Raw genomic sequence first — 21,126 nt, forward strand, 5'->3', positions numbered from 1 at the left:
ATCAATTGCATAAACATTTTTGTATTATTATGTTCGTGTTGTTGTTATGTGCATTATTCTTGCAAGCAGATTCAATATGTTAAACTTAATATATGTATGATCTGGTTTGATTCATTCGTTGTTGATGAAATAACAGGAAATCTTTTTGAATTATTGGAACCAGTAAATACGTTCTTGTAAGTGTTTGATCTAAGCACGTTCTGATTCTGCAACGAATAGAGCAACGCACCACGGTTTATATGTTTATTTTTTTTTTTGGAAAATTTTTAGTTTTGTTCGAGATGTTGATATGTTTTCATTTTCATTAGTAAGCAGTCACCTGGAAATGCAAAATTATTGTTTTATTTCCGGCATCATACATTAATATCCCTCACGTATGAATCCATATGTTAAACTTTTATCAGATAAGTTCATATACGCTACCAGATGTAGATGTATTTTCATCATTTTTAGGTCGCGTTTGTTTAGTTACTTATTGATTCTTTGTATCATTTATCATTTTTATCAATGACTTTCCTAGCTTTTTGTTTTGTTAAATTTATATCTCAATTAATCGTCTTTATGAATGAAAGGAGACAAGTTGAACACAGATAACCAAATGTCATCTAGCGGGCAACTTACAGTCTTCATCAATAGAAAACCATTAAGATGTGGTATGTCATATATGAGCTATTGTGTTATATTGATGGACCATTCTGTAGAAATCGAACTGCTGTGTGTATATTGAAGTTGTAATACTTTTGTTTGTTAATTTCAAATATCTTTAAAAGAGAAAATAGAAGGAACGTATTCTCCGCAAAACCCTTCATAATACTTTTCTAAAGATTTAAATGGAACAAAATGTTCTAAATTGAATTAATCGATTTGATATTTCTTTCATTATTCTCACTAAATGCTTTATATAGAACTTATAAGTAACACTAAGCAGGATTGGAATGGAAATAGGGACTTGCTAATGGAAACATCATCTTATCTTTTTACTTGAATAAACTGTCGAATATAGAATCGTTATGATTTAAGGGATTAAAACATGAATGAAATTTTTTATATCATTGTAAAACAACCAAGAGTTACTTTTTACACATTTTATTTGAACAAATTATATCATACTTTTGATGATTTTCTGTCTGTTCCGACTGTTGTAAATCTTGTCGATTGTTCAAGGCCATAATTCTTCTGGAATATCATAATCTCGATCCCACGTCTAATGGCTGTGTTAAACCAACCATAAACTAAAGGGTTTATACACACTGAGAGCATTGCAAATGCATGCGTTATTGTATGTAATAATAGGAAATCAACTCCTTCAAAAATCTTATAATTTACATCTGCCAGTAGGTTTATAATAGCCCATGGCAACCACGTGACAACAAATGACAAAGAGGCTGCAGTTAAAAGAATAACGTTTTTTCTATGACGCATCACACTTCTTGGTTGTTTTCGTTGACTGTTACTAAAACAAGCCGGTTGCAGTCTTAGTCTCAAACACATAAATTTACAAATAAGAATATGAAGACCTCCAACAACTATTAATGGCAAACCAAATTGTATTATTAATATCAAAACAGCATAAAACTGTCTAAATGATTGTGACCTCCAATTCTCCATACAAAAATGTAAATGAATTTGATGATCTGGAATGACTTCTACTGTTTCCACGCCATGAGAAATGAACATTGGCAGAGCTAAGGCAAAGGATATCATCCACAGTGTAGGAAAAGCATATATCAAGTTAGATTTTTTGGACGACCTACTTGTGCACTGGACGATGGCATAATATCTGTCAATTGCAATTCCTAAAACTGTAAACGTTGATACGAATACATACACAGCCTGAAGTGTTGGAACAAGTTTACACATAATGTCTCCCAGAGGCCAGTTTTTCGTTAAAAGTCTAACTGCTGTAAATGGAATACTAAAAACACATGTAAAGATATCGGAAATGGCTAAATTCAAAATGAACAAATTCTGTCGTGACTTGACGTGTTTCCGTATGATCACGCAACACATTAATACATTTCCGATAAATCCAACGACCACTAATAGACTGAATATCATAATAAATATCCCTTGTGTTGTGTCTTCAAACCAGGATTCTGACTGGAGATCTGCTGTTACTTGCAGGTACTGTTCCAGTGAAAAGTTTATGGTGTTAAAAAATTGAACGTCAGACAAATTCATGGCTGCTGAGTAGTTAATCGCCTGAAAAGAGAAGAATGTATACAAATTATTATTTAATATTATGTGTAATGATGTCAATATCATTTGTAAAAACAACACAGAAAGCATACAAAGCGTTAAGTTCACCAACTTTGCATTGTAATCTTTTGTAGAACCTTAGACATTGGAGTGTCAGAGGAATTATTACTGAAAGTTTAAATTAACACTTGCAGTATATCGGTATATTTTACCTTCAATTTATTTATGTCTGTCGAGGTTCATGATTAATTTTTTACACCAACAATGCATAGGGAACATACTATACACATTTGTTATGGGTTTGGCCCATTATTGATGGCCGTATGATGATATGTATTTGCTTACATCTACTATATTTTTGGTCTCTAGTAGACAGTTGTCTCAAAAGAAACCATACCATATACCTTAGGTTTATATACTAGTTGGTTCAAAAAGACTGTAGATCAAATGGAAAAAAAAACAATTCATAATACGGCTTGTGTCGATACATCTTCAAACCAATTGTCAATTATATAGGACACACTTTCTATTATGCCAAATGAATGAATTATATTCTAATTATCTCCAGGTTTGCACTAATATGAGCAACACGACGGGCGACAAATGTGGATCCGGATCTGCTTACCTTCGCGAATCACCTGATATCACCCACCCCTTCCCAGTCTTGGTAGGTTACGTGTTGTTCAGTCTTTAGTTTTCTTCAGTTGTATTTTTGTGTATTTTTGTGTACTGTTGTTTGTCTTTCCCCTTTTTTAGCAATGGCAATTGTAGTTTATTTTTCGACTTTGAGTTTGAATGTTCTTTTGGTATCTTCTCATATATAGATGAGTATTCAATTTTATGTTTGCTGTTAAAATTTGGTCAAATTAAAAAGAAAGTTGAATATCACACAAACTGAACTGTAATTCATGGATTGGTGATTTGTTTTCCAGACAGTAGCAATTTCCAATTTTCAAGAAGGATCTCCGTTCAACTCTTAAGTCATTAACATGTTGCTATGCTCATTTTGATTAATGGTGTGAGAACGTGATCGTGTTTTCGTAATTTCCTATAATTTAATAGCATTTAATGAACTTCTCTCGAAGAACATAATTTACAATAGCGCAAAGCTAATCTAATGAAAAACCATACATAACCTTTCCCCCTTGATATTTAAAAATACATTAACGAAAACTTTGAAAGAAAGTTTAATGATGATCTGCAAATAATTACATAAAAAAATTGGAGCCTAGATCTCATTTTCTTGAAAAGTTTTAAATGAAAATCACTCAGGATGAGACACCTACGTTCCGGGCGGAGTTTCGTAAACACAAAAAATGGAGACCGACAATACCGCATTCATGTCATCTTTTTGGCTATAATATAATGTTTTTGGTATTACATTTAAATGAACAATTAATGCACAACAGAACTAGAGGTGTGACGAACCATGTGATGATGTAATAAAAAATATATGAACTCGTAATTCTTATATACATACGTGGGAAGTAAAGTTAACTAGAATCCTAAGCTTGAAATTGACTATCGCAATTGCTTTGAAGTAAAATCTGAAAATTTTGTATTCCTTAAACAGTTAAAAAATATTGAATAAAGAAAGCAAGGTTATCACTTTTATTGTTATAGCGTATTATATTAGGTTTATAAAGTGTTGTTTTCGTGTTATTATTGTACAAATTGCTTTAATAAAACAATGATATTGACACTTTTTATTATTTCAGACAAAAATAACGCGAAAGAATTCAAATCTGTAATTCCATATTATAGAATTACGTCAGTGTATTAGACTCTTCAAATACGGCAAGTCATCATGAACAAGAATCTGAGAATGGTCTGTCTCCATCAAAGTCACCCGACTATCCAATCTTGCAGGGTTAAGCGAAATCTTTGTTTGCCATTGCTTCCGTTAGTAAATAAGTATGTTATGTTGAATGCAACAATACTATGCCCATGATTTAGAAAAATACAGAAACCCGAATATCAAAAAGAATATATTTTCTCACAGCCTACTTTCTCTAGATTAATCTAATGAAAGTTTGACAAAGTTTTAAGATTTAAAATCTTTCACAACAAACCTTCATTTTGGCAGCAAAATATATATATATGAATTACACTAAGTCCATTTATGGGAGGTGAGATCCATATATAACGATAAAGAATATGACGAATTGGTTGTGTCAAAAATCATTTTAGCCGCATACTAATTCGAGCTTGTGACGACGCCGACGAAATGTATGATCGCTATGTTCGTCGCAAGCGAAACAACAACAAAAAAAAAACATTTATAAAAAGATTATAATACTGATTTGTTTTAATTCGTGTGTACGCGTCATATTTTGTGACTAGCATTTCCTGTTATACTTTAAGATATAGAAATATATTAGCGACTTCCTTTCATTCAAATTTAGAAATAAATTATGTCTTAGAATTTATCCAATTCCATCATTGTGAACTCTATCACAAGGAATTTCCAGATAATAAACTGAATTATATTTTATCATACAGCACGAACAGAATATCAATGATTCCCAAATGTATTCTTTTGTCACAAAAGTTGGATATTCAAGTACTTTCTAAGTGTCCGGTAATCTTTATGGAAAAGAGAATTTAACTGAATAGCTATGGTGGGCATTGCATTGCAAATCAACTAAATACCTATGAAAAGACAAAGCTCATCCGATTTATTCCAGAAAATTTTAAGCTGTCGGGATGAAACTTGTATTTTAGTAGCATGTTTTAGAAACGTCTTGTTGATAATTCTTTTTAACAATCTCTGAAAAAAGACACATATTAAAAGGTTAGGCTTCAAATTCATTGCTGGCAATAATACATGAAGAGTTGTTTATATAAATCGCTTGTCAGAGTTTTTAGTTTTGTCAATAATTTTAGTTTTGCTATTCCAGCTGCTACCTACTGAAAAATGAAGAAAATTGAATTGCTATTGTTATGGTAGAAATTTTGACTTGTTAAACAATATAAAAAAAAAGATGTGGTATGATTGCCAATGAGACAACTATCCACAAAAGATCAAAAAGACACAGACATTAACAACTATAGGTCACCGTACGGCCTTCAACAATGAGCAAAGCCCATATCGCATAGTCAGCTATAATAGGCCCCGATAAGACAATGTAAAACAATTCAAACGAGAAAACTAACGGCCTTATTTATGTAAAAAAAATGAACGAAAAACAAATATGTAACACATAAACAAACGACAACCACTGAATTACAGGCTCCTGACTTGGGACAGGCACATACATAAATTGTTTTTATCTAAAGTTCGAGATTTTAGAAATCAGAAACAGAAATAAATATCGACCAGGATTCGAGTATTACTATGTTTCAGGTTAACTTGTTGATTTGTAAAGAACATTTCATATTTGAAAATTAAATGCAACTTCAATGACGAATATCAAAAACAAGAAAAAAATAAAAACACATAAAGCAAAAAAGCAAATCAATTAAATATTTTGATATTGATTGAGAATATTCTGTGGTGTAGTTGTTTTGAACATCTGTTAGCATATCTCAATTGTGGTAACAAGGACGAAATGTTGATATATACATTTAAGTTACAAAGAAAGAGTTATTTAAAATTTCCTAATTGCAAATAATGTTCAGGGCCGTAACTACATTGAGGCAAATGAGGCAAATGCCTCATGTAAAAAAAAAATTTTAAAATGAAAAAAAGGTTGTTTTCATATCAAAGTGTTTCACGGAAAGTGTCTTGCAAGAAGCAAGTTCTCTTCACTCTCTGGTGTATCCCTTGGATGTTTTTCGTTGTCCATGTTTCTGTTTTCCTTTTCAGAGTTGATGGTCTATTTGTTCATTTATTGTCCTACTTTATGACTATAGTCTGAGCGTTGATTTTCATTTGTAAACGTTGTTTTGCAATGTTGCATGTCCACCGATGTCTAGAATTGTGCGAGAAATATATTTTAAGAACATGCGATGCTACTCAGTGAACACAAAAACTACTGAAAAATTGTCCTTTCTGCATGGATGATTGAAATTGATATCAAAGAATACAAAACAGTTTGTTTTATTGTAAATAAAACTAGATAGCTGACATGGGTTGAATTAAAGTAAGGTCACATATTTCCCGGTATCAAATAATTTGATGGAAAAAAAACAAGGTATTGCCATATATGACCTTTTACATTGAAAGGTTAAACTTGCATTAAGTCGTGTTAAGACTCTTTAACAGATAATAAAGGAGTATGAGGACATAATCGCACACAAAGTCAATGCATAGAAAAAATACAAATGATCAATGGTCAAAGTTTGTGTTCCTGCTCTTCATCTTGATAGTTGTCGGGTGGTCTTCGACAATACTTTGAAAGAATCATTAATACCGTAAAAGATCGTAAACCAAGGTGAAGATGGTCCCTATAGTGTGGACTTAAGCAGTACTAGTACTTAAAGTATAATACTGCAATGTCACTATATTTAAATCTAGTCATAAAAAATCACAAAAGTTTAATCACAGTACAAGACAAGAACAGACAGACAGATACGGTATTAATATATTATGAGAATTACAATTTTTGCTTTATCCTACATATCGGTCTTTTAATGTTGTCTCTAACACCTAAAAGTCTTAAATTACAATGAATCTTTGTTTTTGCTTTGTCGGGACCTGATTGTCAAAAAAATATCTAAAGATTAATTTAGCCGTTTCAATGCAAGAAAGAGTCTGGGAAACGCTCAGAATGCACGATTTTGCGTTATTTTTCTCAGAGCTTCTGGTCGGGGTCATAAACGGCCCCCAGACCCCTCGCCCATAAGTTTTCGCCTGGCTCCGCTTGGCGAATATATTTTGCCTCACTTTTAAAAGAGGCTAGTTACGGCCCTGATGTTAAAAATTACCGAAGTAGCTTGCAGGTGGTCTTTCGTCTAGTTTCAAACAAAAATGACAAGCTTCTTCAATTGTAAAATAAGCTTATCTACAAATGATCTTAATGTACAGTAACTCTTTAAATGCGCGATACAACTAAAATGCTTTCACTTGCTTTCATAAGAAATTAATTAGGTATATTTTTCTCATTACGTAATTCTGATTTTTACTATTGGCACGTCTTATTTCTCTTAAGTACATCTTGCTTCAGTTAATTTCGGCACTTCCCACTTCTTTAAAGTGCATCTTGCCTAAAAAAAAACTTCACACACAAGAAAGATCAGCCAATTTAACTCCTAATTATGATTTAATAATAAGGAGATGTGGTATGATTGCCAATGAGACAGCTATCCACCACAGTACAAATAACGTGGATAGTAGTATGTTCATTTGTTTTCTTATGCCTATTTCTATTTATCTAATGTGTACTGCTTTACTTAACAATCAAACTTTAATGGCTAAACACGATCGTGGATTTATCATTAACCACCTAACGAGATACGCTGGAAGCTTCTATTTGTGTTACATAATTAATCAATAATGGTTTTTATTCCATTGCAATTTCACTGGAACATCCAGATTACAAACTGTGTCATATTAAATATGTTTAGTTAAAAAGCACTTACCCATTTGCCAAAACGTGTTTCAATAATCATTGTAAGATCGACGTTAAAAAGGTTAAGATTATGAAAGGCAAATCATAATGTAATTACTTGTCAGAATTTTTATAATTGATTACTTAGTATCAGCATTGTGAACACGATAACGGAATGGCAAGGACGAAGCAGTACAAAGAAGTCGAACGTTTAAGAACGCAAACACCCCTGGGTTTACATTGATGGCGGCAGCACTAGACCCAACGATCAGAGAAATTTATGGCGAAACACTGTAGGCTAACCGATCAAAGAAATCTTCGGCCGTAGCACTATAGACCAAATGATCAGATATATTTATGGCGGCAGCATTATGCCTTCGATCAGAGAATCTCATGAAGGCAACTTTATGCAAAACTATCAGAGTAATTCATGATGGCAATCTTAAAGCATTCTTTTCTCCAGGTCATATCATTGGCCAAAGCTGATTATAAATTTATCAATTGTACTAAAACTGGGTTACATCTCCCTCAAGTAATATTGACCTTTGACATTTTCAACTGTTCTGTTTATATTCTATTGGTTGCTGTGCTCTCAAACGTTTTATAATGATTTAGCTTTCTAATCGTTTGGTCCCTTGTGTACTTGATAAAGGTTTATTGGTCTCCCACGGATATTAGTATACATGTGTCACGATATTTTAACAGTAGCTTTATGTGTTTCAAACCTACATTTATCAAGCATATTCAATGTAGCGTATCTGAAAGCATCAGATGGATTTTTATCAAACACCCATGGTACACAACAAACAATGACAATTAGTGAAATTTAAGGTCGTAAATGAATTCAAACAATTTCAGGTATTTGTTTTTCTTTTATCTATAATTCATTGCGATAAATTGAAATGATTCAAAGTGCAGTAATGTTAACGGGATAAAATTAACTGCCTACAACTATTATTAGTTGTTGATATTACATAACCAATGAATGAATTAAGATCATTGGTCAATAACTGCACCTGATGTGTGATATGGGGCTTTTGTTAATCTATTGAAGCAATTTGTAGGAAGGCAATAGTTATTCACCGGAATTCGACATTTACCATATGTGACAAAGTGATATTCCGGTAAACTTGTTCGCATATGAGCGGGTTGGAGGTATTGATAATGCATGATATATATATAATTTATTTGATAAGATTAATCAAAATGTCGGAATTTTGACAAAATACAGTAGGATGAAAGAACTAATAAGAGAATATCTAAATTTTAACAGAATAAAGAAGGATAAAAGGAACTAATGAGAGATGGGGTAAAGAAATCAAAAAACTTAATCACATATTAATAGGAAACTTTAATGAAATATTGAACTGTCACAAATGAAAAGATTTCTATAAAAATCATTGTAAAATTAGCTTAATGTTCTGTTTATTGTCGATCGAACTCTCTAGTAGAGAATGATAATATGAGATGTTTAATGATAAAATGATTCTAATGATTTATAAATAATGGCAATATCATCTTGAAAATCAATCTTATTGCTTTGAAAATAATTTTCTTGTACGAATATCACATATTTATGTCAAAAGAACAATGTTATTTATAAATCAGGCTCGTTTGATCTTTAATGTAAAATAATACTAAAAACGGTGAGTTATTAGATATTAAAACGCTGTTACGCGTCAACATATTTCACTGTGAACTCTGAATGGATACTAATTCGTCCTTTTGTTAAAACTTCACGAACACAACCATCAATAAATGTAAGAAATAGCAAGACGAAACGTTTAAAAGAATCAGGGCCGTAAATTACATAGAGGCATGTAGGCAGTTGCCTCCTATTGCGGGCTGACAAAAAAAAATGGAGCGAAAAAACACGGAAAAGAAAAAATTGGTTAAAATCTTGCATTATTTTTATAGCACTGGTTATTAGTTAAAACAACAAGGTGGTTAATCATAATGGCATGCAGGTGTATTCAATATTTGGATCTGAACGGTCGGTACCCAACTCAACTCCAATGCACACATAAATGTTTCCCACCAAATAGAATGAAATTCATAACAGTGTAGCTATGGCCATTCATTGACTGGGGGAAATTAGGTGAACGTTCGTCTGTAATGCCCACTGCTCACGACGTACTTATTTAATTTAAACTGTGAGGTCACCAAATATTCTAAACGCCTAAATAAAATAATTAAAAATACTAATCAGGAATAACCTTTGTAATTTGAAAATAAATAAAAATGGCCTTCAACACGGAGTCTTGGCTCACACCGAACAGCAAGCTATAAAGGTTGAATACTTAAAATTCTTTACTTGATTTTTTGTTATGGTTTGACCATCAATTTTCCTAATATGATATCGCACGTTCTTTCAGATTATTTTTTTTTTACTTAATTGGCTTTAAAAGTTACAATGCATGATGTCGTCTGTTTATGTAGTTCATATGTGTTTTTCGTTTCTCGTTGGTTTTCCCGTTTGAATGGTTTTACACTAGTAGTTTTGTGGCCCTCTATAACTTGCTGTTCGGTGTGAGCCAAGGCTCCGTGTTGCAGGTCGTACCTTGACCTATAATGATTTACTTTTATGAATTATTACTTGGGAGGAGAGTTGTCTCATAGGCACTCATACCACATCTTCCTATATCTATCTATATCAATACATTTTTTTTCAAACAAAAGAATACATCACAAGAATATAAGTTTTGTAAGAAACGTGAGAAATTGTGTTGGACTTGAAGATAAGGCAAAGTGACAAATATCTGAAAGAATGAATCGTTTTATGGTATTAAACAAAGAAATCAAATGATTTTTTAATTATCCAGAACTCTTCACAAACAAAACCCACATGTATACGCATTGAATAAATAGTAGGCCATTCTTAAATGATCACACCGTAGAAGTAGTTGTGCTCTTAATCAATGAGATATTTTGTGAATTAACCCCATCAACTTAATAGTGTTTTTTTTTACAATGGATAAACCTATTTTTTTATTATTATTAAATAATATCATCTCTGAACATTATTATTCTTACAAATGACACGGTTGTATGTGATGATTATAATAAATATTTAAAACAAATTCCTTTCAAGCTTTGTAAAAAGAAAGTTTCATTTTATGTATCGGAATGTGTAACAAGTGAATATTTCAATCCCCACTGGAAGGCCTCTGACAGACTGGGTGAGCATAAAATCATAGCCGTTGACAAACAAGTTACAACCTACAAACGTTTTACTGTCGACCACACTGTTATGCAATTAATTCTACTATTGCACTAAGTGACAATGTTGGCAATATTGAATGCATAGAACTACTAAAAAGATGGGATTTGTCCAGTCAAAAAAAATAACCTTTACAGCATTTGACAAAGCCAGAATAAAACTTTATGTTATACAAACATTGTTACGTTTTTAAAATAATTTGAACTTGATAGATCATTATGAGTTATTGAGTATGCATTTTCATTTTAAGGTTTGAAAATTGTGTCTTTGAAACGAAGATAAAATTAGTTCTATTTGGACAGCCAAATAAGCCGGATAAACCACAAAAAATGACCAACTTCCGGTGGCTTTCATTTTAAGTCTTTGCAAAATTTTCCCTAAACTTAAGTAAAAATAGCTTGTTAAGAGTCATAAAGCAGGATAAAGCGAAAACAAATCTTACTCTACCGGGACACGTAATCTAACTCTGGTTTATAACTTTTTTAATATATTCCAGGCACATATTTATTGAAATGTAACAAAAAATTAACAAGTCGTGTATTCTTGGGAGGTACATTGCATACAAGGAAAAGGCCCGAAAAATTATCCTTTTCTGCATGGAATGGGTCCAATATGTTTTTGCCTCGCTCCGCTCGGCGATAGTAAACAGGGGCAGACAATTTACGGCCCTGATTTTTAGAATTAAGGGTTCAAATAAGGTTAAGTTAAAAAAATATGGTTATGGTTTAAGAAAAAAAACCACATTGTCATTGACAGAAGCGTCATTAACAATGGAGAATATGTTAAAGCGAAACGTTTAATTTTCTAAGGAAGACACTCTGTAGGCACACTGGATGTTCATGGTTTGACAACAAACTGTGTAATGGACTTTATCTCAGGAAACAAATAAAACAAAAAAAATCTCTCCGAAGTGCATATAAATTGAGTATTCATCCACATGAACCGTACAAAAAAAACTTGTAATGAACTACGTACGCCTCTAGTTAGACATGTTTTTGTGTTGATCATGTTTTAAAAAAGCCATTGATACAAACCAATACCAAAGAGCATCGATAATTGTGTCTAAAAACTCTTGTGTAATCCCAAGACACTACCAATTTCATGACTACAGGTCTATGTGAATTATATAATCACAAAACAATACCATGCAAATATTAAATATCGAAAAATAACTTATTACAAAAAACTTAATGCTTAGAAAGCTGAAACTATAGAACTTCAATCAATGGTTAGATTACTGATAATTAACATGCATCCAATTCCAAGATATGTCAATACCATATTACTATATGTCACATGATCTCATTTCCTATCGTCAAAGAGTGTAAACTTCATTACATCATTGAAACAAGTTCATTTTTTAGTTCGAAACAAAATTGGATGTTGTTTTTTTTTATTCAAACACGAATGTTGCACACTTAACATTGCCATTTTGTACAAATTTTAAATACATATATGTTTAAGAAATAGTTGGTCAGTCTGGTTTTATGTGTGTTGTGTTTCAAAGTCTGTTGTTTATCTTTTCGTTTCTTGTTATCATTTTGTTGGTTTCTCGGCAAATTAGTCTTTGTTCTCCCTCTGATAACTTCCGCCGTATTTTTTAAACTAAATATTTGTCACTGATTTCGTTAATTTTTCGTATTTAATTCGTTTCATAGTGGTTCGTGTGAAATTTTCGATATTTTGCATTAAGAAAAATAACTGTTTACTCTTCAACATCGATACAAAAAACATAATTTTCTTCATCAAAGCTTTTTCTAGATTTATATAACAATGAAATCATCTGGGAAAAGCATTTAGTTTTTACAAACACTCTAAAACATATTTAACAAGATAAATTGGAAACAATTTCCGGCAATCGACAAGAGAAAAATATAATTAACGCAAACAAGAAAAACCTCCGAATGAACCCTTGATTCAGATCAATTGATCCATACGCTCTGAAGCTACGGAGAAAACAAAAACGGTATTCCATAGGTGATAACAGCTACTGAAAATCAATAAAAAGCATGTTTAGTCTGTCAAGACTTAGTTTCCACGAACTGATTTAAAGATGTTTGTAACAATGAAAATAATTTTATCTGTCTAAAACATGTGTTTGATTTATATATATAATTCCAACTGTTATTTAATATAAATCAAGACGAGTTTCAAAATGTGTTCTTCGTGGTTTTCGTTCAAAGTAATAAAGCAAAGTCAAGATTTACGTCAATAATTTCAAATCAGATAAAGTTTGTAAAATCAACTTCATTTGAACCCTCATTCAAAATTACAACATGAAATTTTAACCTAGCTGAATGCCTATTGAATGAACAGGAAAAAAGTTAATATTTTGTATTCAGACATGAAATTTTGCATTTTTAAATTAAAGACTCTTCTTTGTTTGTAGGGACATTGATGCATACTAATACTCATTTTTCAAAATTTGTGCTTTTTATTAATCATGACAAAAAAAAATTAGAATCGCACATAAGGTTAACTAGAAACTACAAACAGGAAAATACCAGGCTGAAAGAAACTATATTATTAAAAATTTTTTTTAAAATGAAATGATTCATATATCATAATAGCAGAGATTCCTCATATAAACCGACAAGGTACTATATATATTGGAAGAGTGACTTCCATGTCTTATTTCGGTGTAGGTTGAAATAACCGCAACCAACATTAAGAAATTGAAGTTGGAAGTTTTGAAGAAAAAAAACCATAGACTTGTGAGCAAAAACACATAGACTTGTCCCACTAAATTGATATAAAAACAGGGATTTATTTAATTTTTTGGGGCAAAAGAACCATGATGAAATTTGTTCTCAATTTTCTTTAGTTTAACATTATATTTTCCAGTCTTCATTTTTGGTTTTCAAATACAGTATATATAAAGTAACGATGATCTACAATTACAAAGCAGGAAGATATGAACTGACACAAATTATCAGTACATTTGTGTGTATACAGTTCAAATAGTATATTTTACAAACCTGACAGTTTGTAACAAAACATGAGAGTTTATAGAAGTACCTGACATTTATAGTAAAACCTGACAGTTTATAATAAAACCTGACAGTTTATAATAAAACCTGACAGTATAGTACGTACCTTATCTGTTAGATTAGCCATGTTTTTAAATTCCAACTACTAAGTTGTTACATCCTTTAATTTATGAATTATATTATTATCCTGTCAGTTCACGATGACCAACACATGTATATATAAATAGGATTGTATTCCAATACACAGTATTTATAAAGGTTAGAGATCGATAATTTGATTGTATTAATACAGCCATAGAGTGACTTATGTAAGATAGGGATTAAGTTGGTTTAAAAGGACCATTCGTTATGGTAATAAAAGTTCTCACGCTTGGTAACATTTTGTCATGAAGAATGTAGTTATACAATCTTTCCGAACAGAAGTAGCTTCAGTACAGCCAAACAGACGCCATACATACATCGAAAAGACCGACGTCTTTCTTTCGGACGGTAGATTTCCAATGTAAAACAGGTTTGGTTTTTTTAATTTATTACACATTAATTATCTTTTTTTATGTTACATTATTGTTTCAGATAAGGGTTGGTTGGTTGGTACCTATCAAAACTTTTAAACTAGCTGCGTTTTTTTGCACCTTTTTTAGGTCAGGAATGTGATGTTTAGTAGTTGTCGTTTGTTGATGTGGTTCATCAGTGTTTCTCATTTCTCTTTTTATATAGATTAGACCGTCATTTTCCCCTTTTGAATTTATTAATACATGTATTTTTTGCTTGCTGGTGTGAGCCAATGCTCCGTGTTGAAGACCGTACTTTGACCTATTGTGACTTGTATGAGAGAATGGTCTCATTGGCACTCATACCACATCTTCTTACATTATATCTTTATTATGAATTGTTGATGCTATCGTCATAATTTTTACTGTGACGTTTGTTCGTCGTTAAGAAAAGCGTGTTGATGTCTATTTTGTGCATGTGCTGCATAATTGTGGTTTACTCAACATTTCACTTATCATGTTATTGATTCAGTTAGTGTCCTAACCTTTCGGTCTTTTCTTTCCATGAATCGTTTCTCCTCCTATATTAGTGCATATATTTTGCTATGTTGAGTCTAATTATGAATATTAATGAAATATTACGAGATTGTATTTTCCAAAAAAGGCTCTCCAATTCCGCATGGTCTTTATATTGAATATGCATATCGGCACTTAAATTTTCATCATAAAGTTAGCTGTAATTTTGTCATAAAAAGAATAAGCACTTTAAAACCCCAAGTGTATCACATTTATGTATACCTTTTATGTTTTATATTTCTCACAACAACTTTGTAATTGCATTTATACTTTCAAATTTATATTTTATCGTTCCCTCAGCGGGACTCGAACCGAAACTGTGACACCATCTGTATAACGGCAAATTTTTAAGATAGATATATTCGTCAGAAATATGGTCTTCTTAGGTCCTTATTTTCATGTGAACGCCATTTTGTGGTTGGCTAGAAGTCAGTGTGTAATTTGCTTTGTAGTCTCGTATTTGTATTAGCTGACTTTTTTTTCGCAAATTTGTTATCTTTTCACCGTTTCAGCAAAAAGAGGTCATAGGCCGACGAAACAGACTTGAATATTTGTTGCTGCGTCTCTGCTAAGTTGGAGGCATTTAAGGATGTCTGCTGCTCAAAATCAAAATAACAAGAATCATTCAAACTATGCATTAATTGATATGTTAGTTAAAAAAAAATAATATAAAAAAAAATTTTCGTGTCCAGTTTTTTTGCGGCAGTAACATCTTTACGTCCACAATAAGGCCAATTAAAATTAATTGATAGATTTTCATCCCCGCCCGCCCCTCTGAAATCGTCCCGCCCCGAATTTTTTTATTTTATAAAATTTACGATTTCCGGATTTCGTTCATTCCCGTTACCGGTAACCGTTAAAATTTCGTTTCATCCTCAAAGCCAAACTCCCCGGCAGTTCCAGTTCCGATCCGCATACGGGCCCGAATACTACTCTACACTAATAGATGTAGTAAAGGAAAACAGTTCCGGAACGGAAACGATCACTGTCCGGAGTTTGCCTCAAAGCTTCCTGTTTCAAATTTCGGTTTTGTACCTCAAGTAAATCTAACAAAAATGATTAAGTCGACCTTTCCGCTGCTCTATGATGACAACATCATCTTCCGAGAGTAAAGATTGATAACGAGAATGACGTGAAATATTGGTGTTAAGAGAAACACGCTGTTTCCAAGACTGCAAATCGCGGTATGTCACAAATTTCTGTGATTAGAAAACTGCGGACTTTTTTTATTTATGCAATGACTTTGTCTCAGGAAATTTAAACTGTAAATGATACCCAAAGCGCAAGATTCGTGGAAACCATTGATACAGAAAACATGACTGGATTATAGATATTGAAATACAAGCACGAACTTGTCAGATTTATGACCGTTTATTGAAATTAAAAAGTCGACTAACATATGTATTTTATTTATGCAAGCCCTTTGATTTTACCCATGGCTGTCTTTTTATGTTGACAAACAGCAAAAGTCCCAATACACCCAAAAAGAGTCATTAAACAACATATTGTTTTATTATTAAGTTCATGTTTTACATGATTATATTTTCATCTTGCATATAAAGTACCAACCCTATTATTTTCAACACTCTCTGAGTTTTCATTTTATTCTGTACTCATAATAATTGTGTTGCATACCAATGCATTTGCTTCATTTTATGGGAATACAAACCATTGTTTATTTAGAAACCCAAATACATTTGGTGTAGGTAGTCTAACTGAAGAGAGTATTTCTCACACGTTTTTGTTGTTAAGTTTTTAAAGCCGCAATTAGATATATTTATTTAAGGATTTGAAAAATTATGTAAGATTCCTCATACTTGTGTATATAAAAAAGAAGATGTGGTATGATTGCCAATGAGACATCTATCCAAAAAATACCAAAATGACTGTACGGCCTTAACAATACATGATATAAGCTTATTATACACTTGCATATATGAAGAACTCGTCACAAAACATGCAAAAGGGTTTCATATGAAATAAAATTTAAAAAATAAAATCCTCCCACCCGCCCCATTTTTTTCAAAAATTTGGATGAAAATCTACTTATTAATTTTAGTTGGCCTAACATGCATTGGAAAATAGCTGTTTTTCAGGAAGGGGTGGCCTTGTTTGAAATATAATAAACATTTAATGTTACTTCATAAGTCAATTTTTATTCCAATGACAAGCAACAATATATGTTCAAGTTTAACAATGTTGGAAATTTTTTTTACAATACTGATAGTGATCTATTCTATTTTTGGCAATAAATAATGTAAATAAAAAGTACGGGAAAACATTACTGAAAACATATTTTTGATTTTTTTACTAATACATGTAAGAAATAACAAGAAAATCGTATTCCTTAACAAAATTGATGCTCCATAGTGTCTTTTTCAACCAGCAGTTAAAAATCCTGCTGAGCCTGTCAGCACAAACATGATTCGTATATACATTAAACATTTTGCTTATATATCTGCCAATGAATATTTAACAGCAATCCGATCATCCACTCCTTAAAGGTATAAAATGGCCTATTCCTATTTATTTTTATTAGAAATATATTTCAAATATAATATTCCTTAGGAATCAATACAGATATAGCTAGGTTTAATTACTGAAAAAGTCTTCTTTATTATCCTCGCCTAATCTATCATGCTCATTATAATTAAAAATATTAAATTTTCCTCAGTTCGAAACACTTAATTTTATAGGTTCTATTATTCGTGACAAATCTTGTTATGCCTCGGCTGTAAATAAATATAACAGAAAAACTAACCAGCACGTTTGACTGGATATTAGATATTAGAGGAATGCCAATATTTCACTTTTTCATGTGTATTTAATGATATTATGATATAATTAACTAAAGGCTCATTGAACCCTTACCAGCATTTTTAGTGCACATTCGATTGCACCGAATTTAATGATCTGAAATAGATTTGTGGATGTCTAGCACATGCATATTTATAATTGATTGATTACTGTTTAACGACACTTTGGGCACTTCTGGTTACTTCACGGCGATCAGATTTGTGTTAATTGATGAAGGAACCAAGAGTGACGGAAGAGAACAATCGACTTTCGGTAGGAAAACTGACAATCCTTGTCAATTATGATTTGAGTCGAACGTGTGGGTTTGTATATTTAAAACGATAAGATGCAAGTACATGTATATTTTTCTTGTACTAAACCGACATGTATAGCTACATTTTTCAATGTGCTTCTTCGAAATGTCCACAAAAAATCAAGTAAATTTATTCGGATACTTTTGTTACATTCGAACTGACCAGTGTTTACATTTGCTCTTTAAGTCCTGAATTTTGCAGACAGTACCCCATTCCATTAAAAAAAAAAAGAATTTGGTTTGATCCAGCCATGATTGAAGAGACATCGATATTAAGAGTCCTCCACACTGGTCAACTATAATAAAGCTATAAAATTTATAAAATAACGTGCATCGATTTCTACAGAATTGGAAACAGATCCGGAATAAATGAAACATTACAACACAACATGACCAGAAAAACAACATTCAGACATTACATGATGTTTATCAAATTTTATTCGCCTAGAGTTAAGAGTTGTGAATTAGTTTAATAGAAAAAAATCAAATCAACGTTAAATATAAACTGACGGCAGTTGAGACTTTGCTACTGCAGTTAAAAAAAGATCAACCTTATATTGTAGCATCAATGTCTTATTCAAGCTAGTCGCCTGGTTGTTTTAAGCATAATTTTCTCGTTATAAAATGTGGATTTTGATGATTGTTTTTCGATTACCATTCACGCCAATTTCGATTGATATAGGTCAAGCAAACCTTGAAAAATATTTTTTATAGAATCATTTATGTATGTTATGGGATGCATGACTATTGTTTCATATTCTGATTCTTATAACTAAAGTTAAAATCATATTGTTTTTCAATTTTATCTAATCTAAATGGAACACGTTACAACACAATTTCACTAGCCCATTTTATCTTCAACCAATTGATAAAACAGAGGAAATTATACGAATCAAGCTTAACCTCGATTCGTGTGCTTTTCTTTTTCTATTAAGAATTTGTTAATGCCGATTATTATGTTGTGTTTGTCATGTGGTTCTGACACGTGTTCGTAGTAAAAGATTTGACAACTTTTTTTAATAAGAAGAGATAAAGGGTACATCTTAAAAACATCATGACCCCAACAAAAAGTAAAATAACAAAAAATACAGAACTCCAAGGAAAATTCTTAACAGAAGGCCCTTATCATATGGCAAATTCAAATACATTGTACTTCAAACACATCAAACAAATGAAAAACAACAGATTAAAAAAAATCGGGATTGGGAGGGGGAGGTTGTGATAACTTGTTTTGTCAATCGTTTATATTTCCAAGATGTCTTTTTGATGTCAGAACTTAAGGAATTGTAACTCATGATCTTACTCCAACAATGGCCAGTAGATATTGAAACTGTTTCTAATTTACATTGAAGTATAGTATTTTTGTTTAGTTTCTGTTATTATCCATGTACATCGATCCCATATGATCATTTAATTTACATTTACATATTATAGTCTACAACTTTATGAATGCTTTAAGAAGTTATCCTTATCGCAGTAAACTAAGACATGTCCTGTCCTCGTTTGAAGCGTCATGAATCCTAAGATTAAGGGCGGAAAGGGCAAAAATCATTATTTCATATTTGAATCATATAAGACCTGAAATTTTCATGCTATGGCTTTTGATTTTCATGATATAAAAAGGTCTACTGTTTTTTTCTTAAAAAAATGTATTTTCATCTTCACCTGACGCGATAAATTTTGATTGCAATTTGAATTTGAATTTTATCTGTAGCTATATCAATAGAAGCCTATCCTTGCTTACTTAAAACATCATTAGGGCTTTGGCGTATCCTAAAATTAATGAATTTTCCTTTATGTCAAACGTTGTGATAATCAAATGTCAATGAATTATAAATAATAGATGTGACAGTCGTAGCAAAAAATAATTAGATAAAAATAAAATAAATAAGTTTAATAAAAATCTACAAAGTTTCAAAAGTTAGCAGAATTATTCTCTAATTATCAAAATATTAGATCTGATATCCACGAAATATTTTGTTTAATAAACAAGCGAAATTATTTCACTAAAAAAGGGACAATATATTAGACTTACCTATAGATACATCAGAGTGTGATGTTGTTATCTATATTCCAATCACAACTAACACGAGACACATATCATCGAGAGTTGTGAATGAATGATCTGTGGTTTGGCTTCTCCATGTGTTTAAATCAATATCAGCATCTCGTTTGCCTTCTTTTATGAAGGTGTAACAGATCGCAACTCATAACCGTATCCTATGTTGATAAATTACCTTATCCTATAAAAAAAATAATTGTCGTATTAAGTAATTTTTAATCCTATAGTATGATAAAATTATGACAAAAGACATATATTATTAATAATATAAAAAAAAACAACGTACAAAATGACATGTTGATGATGGTAGTAAACAACCTTTAATTCGGTTAATACAGTATTGGTTTTCGATTGCTTCGATTGCTTACCCTATCTAGATTAGTGTAATTAAAACATTGTCCATAAAAATCGAATCCGTTCTTCCGGAATAACCCTTGTTATGAACGTTCAAACTTTTATGGTCAATTTCCCTAGTATTGGATCCATTCAGAGTGTAAGAATCAGAAATTTGTTGATACTACAATGAAACTAGAATTTGAACTTGAAAATCTGCAACAATACAACTCCAATGTGACCTGTAGACCAGTGATAGTATACAACAATAATGGGGGGGGGTTTCGAAGACAACTTTGATACGTTGCTGAAAATTTTATTTTCCGTCATATGAAACAAGTACCTTGTAGTTATCATGTTATCATAATTATCAAAGGAGAGGGACAAAAGATACCAGAGGGGTGCTCTCAGGTGCTCCGGAAGGGTAAGCAGATCCTGCTCCACAAATGACACCCGTCGTATTGGTCATGTTATAACAAATCCGGTAAATAGTGTAATTTGGTAGGTCACATTCATGAAAGGGAAGGGAATTGTAGTTATGACGTAAGGAACATATCCGATATGATCTACGAAACGGTTATTCCATAACGGTCAACCAACTCGTGATGGCGTGCCTTAAGGTTCATGTGGACCCTATGGCTAAAATGGCCGTAT

The 21,126-nt window shown here is 31.8% G+C and overlaps 1 protein-coding gene across 1 annotated transcript; it reads right to left on the reverse strand.

Annotated features, from left to right (window-relative positions):
- Positions 1-1,072: 1,072 nt before the first annotated feature.
- Positions 1,073-20,311, reverse strand: LOC139518509 (neuropeptide F receptor-like). The gene is made up of 2 exons (XM_071310016.1): positions 20,113-20,311; positions 1,073-2,202 (listed from the first exon to the last, which is right to left on the reverse strand). The coding sequence occupies exon 2, from the start codon at positions 2,179-2,181 to the stop codon at positions 1,105-1,107; it is 1,077 nt and encodes a 358-aa protein (XP_071166117.1). The 5' UTR covers positions 2,182-2,202; positions 20,113-20,311; the 3' UTR covers positions 1,073-1,104.
- Between the last annotated feature and the right edge of the window lie 815 nt (positions 20,312-21,126).

Source organism: Mytilus edulis, chromosome 4 (assembly GCF_963676685.1).
Source record: "Mytilus edulis chromosome 4, xbMytEdul2.2, whole genome shotgun sequence".
Lineage (NCBI taxonomy): Eukaryota > Metazoa > Mollusca > Bivalvia > Mytilida > Mytilidae > Mytilus > Mytilus edulis.